At 51.9% G+C, this 12,072-nt stretch overlaps 1 protein-coding gene across 4 annotated transcripts in view; it reads left to right on the top strand.

Moving 5' to 3' along the window:
- Nucleotides 1–12,072, top strand: part of IL16 (interleukin 16) — an 82,645-nt gene that overhangs the window by 42,798 nt on the left and 27,775 nt on the right. For all 4 annotated transcript variants that reach the window (XM_036931839.2, XM_057494887.1, XM_036931840.2 and 1 more), the window contains 3 exons: nt 3,544–3,649; nt 8,433–8,566; nt 9,597–9,707. In XM_036931839.2, the coding sequence (XP_036787734.2) occupies nt 3,544–3,649; nt 8,433–8,566; nt 9,597–9,707 (351 nt within the window). The remainder of the gene's footprint in view (nt 1–3,543; nt 3,650–8,432; nt 8,567–9,596; nt 9,708–12,072) is intronic.

Genomic DNA, 12,072 nt, shown 5'->3' with positions numbered 1-12,072 from the left:
CGTACCTCTCTTTGTGGAGCTTTGGAGGCCATACAGTTATTTCACACGTCTGAGTGCAAACTGCTACTTAGGTCTCGTCTTGGGTTAACGGCGCTGCATTCCCATCTTCCCCAGTAGCAGCCATCCAGAGAACCAGTTCACACCACAGACATGTCAAAGTGAAGCACGGTGGCTTTACACATCCATCGAAGAGCTTGGCAGTTGCCTGGTTAGACGCAAGTTATCGGAGCCTCCGCCTAGTTCAGAGATTGGCTACAGGGCAGGCAAGGGGAACAGCCCCTGTCGCCTGTATCTGGGGCTGCTTTGGCTGGAGGGCATGGTCAGGAAGGGAAGGGCTCACCTGCACTGCCACAGGCCTCCGTGACCCGCATGTGTGGTTAGATTCCTGCTCCTGGCGCCGTGACGAGAGGCTGCCCCACTGAAATGCAGAGGATGCTGGGGTCAGGTGGTTCATCTGGCTGACTTTGGAGAAGGTCTTCTGCAGCCAACCATGAAACCTCTTCTGAATGTGACATTAACCATTCTCAGGTAATCTGAACAAAAGCAAAACATAAAAGGCTCCACTTTCTGTGATTCTCCTGCCATCGGTTGGCTTTACCCGCCAAGCAATTTCAAAATCACCTTTTGAACAGGATGCTTCATAAAGAGGATTAAAAAAAAGAAATTTAACAATAAGCGCACTTTGTCTTAAGTCTGCTAACATTACAATAAAAATAAGTGTGGATTAATCTTTTGTTTCTGGTCTATTGTAAAAGTAATAATGTTCATTGTGGAGAACATGGAAAATAGAGAAAGTTGTAAAAGAAAGAAAATAAACATCCCTTATCCCATCTCCTAAACACACTGCCAACTCATGATCACAGGATGTTGTCTCTCTCATCCACTGACATGTCCAGAAGCCATCCGTGTGCTTGGAATGGTGCCTAGGACCTAGTAAGTGCTTAGTAAACAATAAAATTTCTATTGTTGAATAAAGAACCATTGCTATTTTAGTGTATTAATTTCCAGTCTTTTTTCTATGCCTATTTTACTGTAGTTCAGGCCCTATTTATAACATAATTTTTTTTTTTACTGACCATCATAATACAACCATATCTCTATCACAAAACTCTTCATAAACCTTATTTTTAAAGATCTTTAATACATCTCATTTCTGTATTTATTTTCATCTCACTAGGTATTTAGGGGGGATATCAGTTTTCAAAGTGACTTTGCAAATAAGTCTTCACTTTGGACAAGGAGGCATGCTGGCTACGTCACTAGGCTCCTCTACGTTCAGTGAGCCCCAAAGAGCTACAGTCACATTTTATTTACTTCCACTGTCATCTTGGGGAGCATGAAGAATGGGAATAATGCTGGAGGGAAGGTGTGATGTTAGAATCAGATCACGACCTCAGAACTTGTCATTAAGCATCTTTTGAATATATGTTATATGAAACAGTTAATTCAAGGTGTCAGTCATTATGCTAAGTTTTAGAAATACAACGTCTCAGGAATTCAACGGAACTAAACCACCTTCAGTAGGATCCTTGTTCTCCGCCTAAAGATTCCCTGCGAGCCTGGTTAACGGTGACTTTGTTCAGGCTAATACGGCGCCATCTGCTGCTGAGACAGAAAACGAGTGCCTGGGAAGATGAGTGCACTGATTTCAACACATGCGCAAGAAATAAAAGGGATTTAATTGATGGGCAGTTTTTTGCGGGATCCCCTTATGTCAGAACTGGTACAGTTTTAAAAAGAAAAAAGCTGCCAGTGGCCTTCTGGCCCCAGAGGCTCCAGAGTACACTTTTTTAACTCCCCCACCTCTTAGAAATGCCTATCAAAATTCAAGAAATATCTATGTATGAATAGGGAGAAATGCATGTCAGAGCAGGAAGCAAGAGAAAGGAGCCACTGCAACCCGGAAGCCACGAGAACTTTCTGCATAACATAGTGCAGGTGAGACTGAACCGAAGGAAGGGCTCCAGCCTCTTGTGGACCCCATGTGAGGGAAATTCTGGGTAATGAATGGGACAGATGCCAGCTCAGTGGCTCTCTGTCAACACCTCAGTTCACAGCACCAGGGGTGGAGTTGGGGATGGGCTAGTGGGTACAGAGTAAGGGGCAACAGCTCTCCTGGGGGGCTGCACCTGGCGCTGACCATCTACACACTCGGCACCCAAACCTAACAGCACCCACAAGCCTGGCTTAAATAAAGGCAAGTAGGCCAGTTAGAAAAGGGGGGGGGGCAGCTGCCCTAACAAGCCTCTGGGAACACTGAGCGGAAGTCCCAGGTACCATTCAAGCCAGTGATCATTTCCAGATCGAATAACAAACACCCAAAGATTCTATACTCAGCAGATCTTTCACGTGTGACGACCACAGAAAAACATTCTCAGACGGGCAAATATTCAGAGAGCTTTCCATCCACATAGCTTTCCTGAAAGAAGACACACACACACACTTAAGGATTATGGCAGTGAGTAATGAAGCCAAGATAATTCAAGAATTAAGCCAAGATCCTTGTGGCTAATAAAGCTCTGAAAATAGAAAAACACTACAAAAAGCAGTTCTGGGAAGAGAAGTAAAATAGCTAATACCATTGTTCTCAGTATCAGCCTCTATCTGTGTCCCACCGTCCTTGGTCCCTAAAACCCCACAGTGAGGAGAGGGACGTGAAAGAAAGTCATCTCAAATCCTCATCCAACTTGAGCGAGAGTCGCAGGCTTTCAGTCTCATCATTGACCCCGACAGAGAAATGAGTCTGATATGCTGTTTAACACATTGCTACCAAACCCAGTACGCGGTGAAGGTTCCAGGCTATTAGTCTAAAAAGGGAGCAAGGAAAATTTGATCAGAATGGCAAGGTAGAAAGAGAGAACCACAACCAAATTTAACTTAAGAATGTTGATTTTGAAAGTCCTAAATGAAATCTTCACAAATAAAAATCAGCAGGATAAGAAAATCATAATCTCTCAAGAATGCACGGATGCTTCAATACTAAGAAGTCCATTTCTGTAACAGTCATTCAGGGAGGTTTCCAAGTGCCAAGACAATGGGATTTTCTTGATCATCTTCTCAAAATCGTACCTCCCAGCGTCCCCGCTCATGCCGCTGTTCGGTTCTGTCCTTCAGAGAGACAAGCTCACTCCCTCTGATTACCCTTCATCCTTACGTGTTGGTCCGTTTGCAGCCAGTCTTCCTTCAGTAAAATGCCATTTCTCCAAGATCAGTGTCTCTGTCTGTTTTGTTCACAGCTCTGCTTCCTCGGTCCTAACAAGGGCCCTGGCACGGGGGAGCTGGTGTATTCATTCAACGTGTGTTGCCTCAGTGCAATACCTATGCCGTAGCTATTCATCCAGTATTTTTCACTAAACGAGTGATGGTATCCATGAGTTGGTGGATGGTGGTGGTTCGCACCCCTGCCCTTATAGAGCCTGTAGTTTAGTGGGGGCGCAGACAATGCAGCAAGTACTTCCATGGCCAGTGTCAAAATCCCAGTTTTCTAAGTACATTGTTCTGTCTTAATGGACTTGCTGAATAAAAGGGGGAATTGTTTTGCAGGAAGCATCTACAACTTCTCGAGAAAAGTCTGGAAAATCAGATGCCCAAAGTAGTAACTTCCTGCTTCCCAAAGCCTGTCACCAGAGGACACGCAGCAACTCGACCAGTAAGTGTGCGGGCAAACGGTCCTCAGGAACAGGGCTTAGCTGCTGCTGACCGTCAGGAGTGTCAGTGATGCCGGGAGGTGTCGGGGAGGGCGGGTCTCTGCTGGAGCTCGGCTCCACTCGAGCTGGGCTTCAAGTGCCATGACGCAGAGGATGAAGGACAAGGGCTGTACTGCTCTGTCTGCTGACGTGCTCCTGGATTCGAGGAGGCCACCCTCAGTCCCAGGGCCTCCGTCCCCTCATCTGCTCCAGGATGGGAGACGAGGCTGGAAGGTGCCGTGGCTCTTGGTTGTTGCCAACAGTACGGCCCTAATGTGAAGTTAATTTGAAGAACACAAAAATGCACGAAGAAATCAGAACCACACCAAATCCCCTTGTTAGAAATACTCTGTGCTAACATTTTCAGTCATTTCCCTCCTATGGAGACACACATACACACATACACACCCTCACCATTGGGAGCAGACACGTAGTGCTTTGTTACATGAACGTGCCTCATCTAGTGAGCCAACTGCTGATTACAAGTTAAGTTATTCACATAACCAAGGTTGTTGAGTGTGTAAACGACATTTTGAATTTGTGGAGATTGTCTCAGGGGAAATACAAAAAGCAGAGGAGTGGTACGTGGCTAGGAGCTCACATTTGGGAGCGAGGTACTTGGATTCGGACCCCGCTTCCAGAACTGTCTGCGTGGCCTTGGGAAGATCCCTTCTGCTCTCTGTCTCATATTACTCTGTTGCATGATGTACGTCTAAAACATATCTGCCAGGCTCATTTCCTATCTTTGGACTTGCTAGTTGCTTTTTTTTATCATAAATTTTCATGTTTTTCCCCCTTTAGAATAATTTCATAGAGATGGAGTTTCCAAAGATAAATGTACCTTAGATTTTGATTTGTGTTGCCCAATTTAAAAGCTAATATTCCAATAAGGCATATGAATACCTGTTTCTCCAATCGTAGCCCATAGTGTATTAAAATTAAAAAAAATGTGTATTTGCTGTGCATGTGTTTCCCTAGTCTCTTCTTCCTCCACCCATCGTCTGCATTTTTTTTCCTTTCCTGCCCTGCTTTGCACCTCAGACCAGCTACGCAGTCCGTGGGGTTCAGTGTGCAATGAAAACACTTTGAGCCCCTGTTTGAGAATTTCAAGGATTTCACAGCAGTGACAGCAGAGGGACCGTCACAGCGAGCCAAGACCCTTCCTCCTACGCGTGGGGTCTGCCTCTGTGTGACGTCACAGGTCTCACGCCCGTGAAGCCGGCCCTGCTTGCACCTCGGGCACTGTCCTGTTCAGACCCTGTCCCCTGGCCCTCCAGTTCCTGGTTGGGTTCAGTCCACAGAGGACTGGAGGTTGAGAGAGCTGCTGGTGTGTTCCTCCCCGTCCCCTGTGGTCTGTGGTCTGGCTGTGGTCCGTCCCTCTGTGACCATCAGTCAGGCGAGGGTGCTCGGCCTCCGTGGCCCCGGCACTCACCGGGCTGTGGTGACGCCGTTTCCCCCACCGCCCCTTGCTGATTCCGAGGTGTGCGGTGGGACCCGCCACTTTCCTAAGCCCTGTCTACCGCCTGGTGAATGGCCCCTTCGGTCAGTCTGCTCAGAGACCTACCTGGCCGAGCCCTTTGTCTCCTGTCAAAACCCTGGCTGACACTCGCCTGTGAAACAGGTGCAAACAACCCCTCCGTCCTACAGATAAAGCCAAATGTTCCCTCATTTATTTCTCTCTTTGTGAGTGTTTTTCTATTTTTATGACCTATTTTTCTATGGCAATGATCATTTTATCATTAGTTCATAAAAAGCATCTTGGTTCAATTAACATCTGACTGTCATGGTTGTTGAAAATACTTTCCTCTGTTTTTAAGTTTGTTTGTTTTTACATGGAAATGTTCTCACCTTTACAAAATCAAATCTATTGCTTTTTTTTCCTTTCTAAACGTTAAAGTTACATCAAGAGGACTATTAAATATTTAGCTCTATTTTCTTCTAGGTTTTAAATGATTTACCTCTTTTTTTTCCAGACTTACTTTATCTCTCACTTATCTTTGGTGTTTGTTAAGAAGCAAGAAACTAGGTAGACTTTTTTAAGAGGCCAGCTGGTTCCAGAATCACTTGTTGGTAATATTTCTGCTCAACCTTGGCTTTGTTCTTTTAGTTTATTTTGTTTATCACTTGCAAATAATGTGCAGTTAGAGTCTGAAAGCACATTTGGTGACCTTTTTAAAGAGATGCTCCAGCCATTGGCATTAGTATTTTAAATAACATTTGCTTTTATTTATCTTCTTTTTTTACTTTCTGCTTTTATGGTCACATTTATTTGCTTGATTTCTGCCTCTTGCTGTGTGTGTGTTTGATTTTTGCAGTGATTTGGAAGATTCACTCAAATTTTATCCTCACTTCTGGTTTCAAGATAAGTTAATTAATTAATCACTTGGGTTTGGTTAATTCTTTAATACTTGATGCTATATTTTCCAAGTTACTCCCTCACTGAAGGTGATGTTTTTCATCTCAGTTTTCTTTTCCAACTTCTTTTTCCATTTCATAAGTCAACTTAACCTTAAATTACAAACTTGTGTTATTATATAATCATCAGAATAAATAGTTTCCCTTTCAGAAGCTATTTTGGCTTTTGCTTTGGTGTTTGTACACACATGGTCGGTGACTTTGCTCCATGCTAGATGTTTAACTGCTTCCAATTCCCCCCCGCCCGGCTTGAGATGATAGTTTTGATATATTTCCTGTGGCCAGAGCACAACCATGTGTGATTTTCAGAAAGACCAGGGGAGGGCTTGGACCTGGGGGGCCTGCTCTCTCCTGGCCGGCTGCGGGCTTGTGTCCATGCTGATCTGAACCCAGCGAGGACAGGAACCGCTAGAAGCCTGAGGGCTGCCCGGTCAGGGGTGTGGGGGCAGCGCTGGAGGGGCCTGGCAGCTCTTCCTGTGTTTGGGGGGCTCTGGGGCTGTTCTGTTCCCCCCGAGTTGCCCACCTGTTGCTCACCCTTGTCCCCTCTGGACTCCTACCGCACCCTGCTGCCCTCCCACAACACGCAGGCCACCTTGCTCTGCTGTGAGGCTGAGAGTGGGAGAAGGGGTCTCATTGCCTCCCTGGTAAAGTAAGGAGCTGAACCCCAGCACCGTCCCCAGAGGCCTGCTGCTCCACTGGCCGCATCGCTCGCCTGGGGAGCCCGAGAAATAGTCCCAGAGCCCCCAGGGCAGGAGTGGTCTGGGTGGGACACGGAAATCTGCCCTGCTTTGTAAAGCACCCCAGATAAATAGGAAGCACAGGCAGGCTTAGGACTTGACCACCTCTAGGCACACCCCCTCCCCAGGTCTGTGACTCTGTACCCCCTCTTTCCAGTATATGGTTTTCTGAACGTCTCTCCTGGTGCCCCTGGGAGACTTGGTTGGTGTAAGTCAGAGGGCCACCTCTTTGCGTGGGGACAGCTGCAGGGAAACGCTCCCCAGCCGCTCTAAGCCCCTGTGGACAGGGCCTCTCCCTCCCCCCCATGCTCTTGTCCCTCCCCTCTGCCCCTCAGGGACCTCACACCCTCAGGGAGGCCCACCTGGACAGTGGCTTCCGTTCTTCAGCCTGTAAACAAGCTGAAGTCTTTCCTGTCAGCACTAAGGTGCACCCCGAGCCCCGCTCTGTCTGGCCTCCCTGGGAACGGCCGCCGTGCCCACTCCTTCCCTTCAGGGCATGGTCTGCAATGCCTTGTCCTGTCTCCTGAGCTGAGGGGTATTAGGAAGATCCGGTCCCTCCCTGGGTCTCTGGAGCCATGATCTCCTGTATGGAGGCCACTACCCGCATGTCAGGCACTGAAACGTGGCGCATCCCAACGGAGACACGCAGGAAGGGTGACAGACACAGCGGATTCAGGGCTAAGTACAAACCCAGGTTGAGGATGTAAGTGATCCCATTAATAATTGTATGTATTGCTTATATGTTGAACTGACAATAGTTTAGATATATTAGACTAAATAAATATGTTATTAAAATTAATCCCCCTTATTTCTTTTGACTTTTTAAATGTGGCTTCTGGGAAATTTTACATCCCATTTGTGGCGTGCATTGTACTCCCACTGGGAAGGGCTGCTCCGGGCAAGGAGGGATCGCAGCAGACCGTGTCTAAGCCTTTCCGGCCTGATGCGGTGGGGTTCCCTGCCAGATGAAAGGGAGTCTGGGACCCCCAGGAGAAGACGAAGCTGATTGCTTTGTATTTTCTTAGATCCCCGAAGGGTCAGGACTTGACTCTTTGCCTGCCGGTGTCTGGGAGATGTCTGTGCCCGCGTCTGGGGAGGGCGTGTGTGTAGGAGGCGTCAGGTCCTCCTGGGAGGTGGGACGTTGGCCCTGGCAGGACCCTGGCCCCTGCCCTGTCCCTCCTCTGGTCCTGCCTGTGTGTCCCACCCTTCGTGGTTCCCTCCTCTTACTCCACAGTTGGGAGTGAAAAGTCCTTGAGAGCAGGGCCTGGAGTTGAGCGGCATGTGCTTCCTGAGAGGCCAGCACACTGCTGGACACGTAGCACCTGCCTGCCGGCTCCCCTGAGTTGAACTGGGGGGCCAGGGGGAAGAGCAGGTCTGCAGCCCGCGGTGCAGAAAGCCTGCCCGGAGAGGCTGTGTGTGCCCGCTCCCTGGCCCCCTCTGCAGCCCGCACCTGCCCCCGGGTGTGAAAGGCCCCCGGTCACTCTGGTCCCTGGCTGCTGGGAGCCGGCAGCTGGCGGGGGCCCAGGTGTTCTTGGTTCACCTTGGCCTTTTGGGTGCACACATGATTTCTTCCTCTTTTTCTGTGGGTGTTTAGGTGTGAATCCTTACTGCACAGATTTTCCAGGGACCACAAAAGCCGCGGGCCCCCACGACGGGCAGCCTTACTCCCTCTGCAGCGACAGGAAGTGTCTCTCCCAACAGCTGAATGGTCCAGAGGGAATGGCTGCGGTAAGGGTGCAGGCGGGGACCCTGAGAACGGTGGGTAGGGGCCCCACTTGGCATGGCTGCAGGGGCGCTCCTGGGGATCCCGTCCACAGAACCGCAGGGAGTGGCTGGCATCATGAGCGGGGCTCCTCTGGGCACAGAGCCACACAGGCGCCAGGCACTGTGCAGCTGCAGGTAAAACACAGACGCGCCGCCGGTGCAGGCCCGGGACTGAGGCCTGGTCTCACCTGCACAGTGACCGCAGGCGGCAGAGGGGGCCAGTCCCGTGTCGCATGGCCTCCCTGCTCAGGAAGTGGTACACGCTCGCCTCACATCTCCCTTCCTCTCCTCGAGTACTATGTTTTCCATTTGCAAACGGGGCACACTGGGGTTCAGTGCTGGGAAAAGATGACTTCCCAAGTCAAGGTGACTACACGAGGGAAACCGAGGCACAGGGGAGTTAACTCACGTCCTCAAAGTCATCAGCTAACAACTGGCAGAGCCCGGAGAACCCAGGCAGAGGGGGCAGAGGGGCCCCCAAGTCTGAGCTCTGGCCTGCAGGCTAGGCTCCTCCCCGGAGCGGCTTCCTGAGGTGCAGAGGCCCAGTCGGGCGGCTCACCTGGCTCCGCTGGAGGAGGGCATAGCTACCTGCCTGCCTCCCCTGGAATGTGCATCTCGGGTCTTTAAATCCTCCCACTCTTGCCGGCACAAGGGGGGCTCCCTGTAAACGTACCTCGGATGCTGCTGGGAGCACTCTTGGCAGTTGGCACCTGGCCCCTCCCTGAAACTCTGGGGCCTGCTGTCCTGGCACAGTTTGGTCCACGAGCTTCAGGAGCCTCTGGCTGCTGGTCTGCAGGGCGAGCGGGCTCAGCACAGTGGGCTGCTCGGGCCCCCAGACCCCCACCCAGGCTGCACTGATCACCCTCCAGGCATTAGGCCGTGGGCCCCCAGGAGAGGAGAGCTGGCTCCCCCTTAGCTGGCCTCCCTCCAGGCAGGTGTGTGCTGCCCAAGCCCGGCTTGGCCCATCCTGTCCCCACCCTGGTCCTCGTTGCAGGGCACGTCGAGGCCAACGCGGTCGCTCAGCACAGCTCAGCTCGTGCAGCCGTCTGGGGGCCTGCAGGCTTCGGTCATCTCCAACATCGTGCTGATGAAGGGCCAGGCCAAGGTAAGCAGGGCCACGGCGACAGGGTTGACCCTGGGCCAACACCGGGTCCTGGGGCGCTGCCGTGTCGAGGGAAGGGAGGAACTAGTGAGTGGGGACCCCGGCCCGGGATGCGAGAGCTGGGGTGCGGCTTCCTGCGGTGCAGAGGTCGAGGCTCCGGGAGGGTTGGCCCACTTGCTCTCACGTGCAGGTGGCAGTGGTGACAGTGTCCCCAGTTTATTGCTGGCATGATGTTTTCTACAAGTTAGTTTTAGCTGATAATTGAATTCAGATCATTTAAACAGTGTCTTAGTTCAAGCTATTGTAACAAAAATCCCACAGACCGGGAGGCCGGAACAACAGACATGAATTCCTCATGGTTCTGGAGTTGGAAAGTCCCAGGTCAACACTGCTGGTTTGGTGTCTGCTGAGGTCTTGTTTCCTGGCTCATAGGCAGTGTCTTCTCTCCATATCCGCACTGGATGGAAGGGGAGGGAGCTGTGTGGAACCACGCATGAGGGTTCCACCCCTAAGAGCCCTCCCAGGGATCCCCCAACGTGATCAGCCCTGATCGCCTCCCAGGGATCCCCCGACGTGATCAGGCCTGATCGCCTCCCAGGGATCCCCTGACGTGATCAGCCCTGATCGCCTCCCAGGGATCCCCCTACGTGATCAGCCCTGATCACCTCCCAGGGATCCCCCGACGTGATCAGGCCTGATCGCCTCCCAGGGATCCCCTGACGTGATCAGCCCTGATCACCTCCCAGTTTGGTCCACAAGCTTTAGAGATGGAGTTTCCATCTGTACATGAATTTTGGGGGGACACAATTCATGCTTTCACCCTGACTTGTGCCCCACAGCTGAGAAGTACTGAAAGCAGGTAATAAATCAGGGGTGGAGGGACCCAGGCCTTCCGTTGCATCCCTCCCAGAAGGTGCTTCCCTGTGCCTGGGGCACACAGAAGAACTTCCAGAATAGACCTGGGCAGCCCCTGCAGGTTGTCAGGCCAGCCTGTCACCCAGGCAGGCAGTTGTTGAAAGGGAGGGCTTTTTATCCAGCTCGTGGAGTTTTGGTGTGTGGTGGAAAAGGGAGCTCTCGTTGCTGCCTCTGTTCTTCTCAGAGGAGGGCCCCACCCCGCTTCTGGAGTCTTCTCTGTCTCTGCCTCTCATGCCTTCTCTGTCCTGGGAGCTGGGTGGGGAGATAAGAGAGAAGGCAGAAGCGAGACATGCTGAGATTGCTGCTTTAACCACGGGGAGTAACTGCCTCCAGGGCTGGTTCTCTGCGGACAGCCCCACTTTCTGATTGGTAAATCACAGCTCTTTCCCCTTTGAATTTAGGGGGAAGTGATTTTAAAGTAGTTGACTTTTAAATTGTTTGCAATGTTCAAAATGAGGCACAGTAGGAAGGGTACCAGAACTCACGCAAAGATGACCTGGAATGGCTTCACTTATCTTGGTGTGTATGAAATAAACACACTTTCTGGGAAAACGTGCCACCGGGCAGACTGAGCTGGCCAGACCCCCAAAATGCATTCCCTGGGCCCAACAAGCCAGGTGTGGCTCAGACTTCAAGGGCTCGCGCCCCAGACGAGTTCATGAGACCCACGCGGGGCCCCCTGGGAGGTGGGAGCTCCTCAGGTCAGCAGGCCACCATTTCCCCGCTGCCTCTGGGTCCGCCCCAGTGGTCTGCTGACCCGTGGCAGGGCTGCAGAGGCCGCAGCCTCCCTCCTTCTGCTCCCCCCTGGGCCTCACTCACCCTGTCCCTGGCTTCCCCCACCTCTGGCCTTCTCTCTGCGGCCGCTGGGACTGTCTGTGGAGCCTCCACGCCTCTCCTCCCCGGGCCACCTGCCCAGCCCTGAGCTCCCAGGGCGTGAGGCAGCTCAGGACCCTGCAGACAGAGCCGGTCCAGCGTTGGAGTGATGACCTGAGAAGGGCAGGGGCGAGACGCCCAGTGGAAGGCGAGCGAACAGCCTTGCTAGGAAAAGGGCTGCGTCTGCCTCGTGAGCTGCGCTGGTACCAGGCCGTTGGTGGGGCGTTTGTCGTCAGGCATCCTAGTGAGCTCTCAGATGCAAGCCTAGGACGTGGGTGATAGGAGCGTCACTTTACAAGGTGGTCAGGTGAGGCTCAGAGACAGGAAGCCATGGGTCCAGAGCTAGAGGGGCAGAGCCGGGCCCCTCCATCCCCACACTGCTCCGTTCAGGGAACGCCAGACTCCCGCCAAGGCTGCATGCGGCCCAGGGCGCTCTGGCCCCCGGCTCTGGCTTCCCCACTCTTTTGAAAGTCCTGAGACTCTGAGACCTCTGGGTCCCCTCCTCCCTGAGTCCTTTGCTCAGGGCTAGGGCAGGCCCTCAGGAAAGCACTGCCCAGGGACAGCACGGACTCTCCTCAAT

Source organism: Manis pentadactyla, chromosome 18, assembly GCF_030020395.1.
Source record: "Manis pentadactyla isolate mManPen7 chromosome 18, mManPen7.hap1, whole genome shotgun sequence".
Classification (NCBI taxonomy): domain Eukaryota; kingdom Metazoa; phylum Chordata; class Mammalia; order Pholidota; family Manidae; genus Manis; species Manis pentadactyla.
Note: the sequence above shows the minus strand (reverse complement) of the source record. Positions and strands in the feature narration are given on the sequence as shown.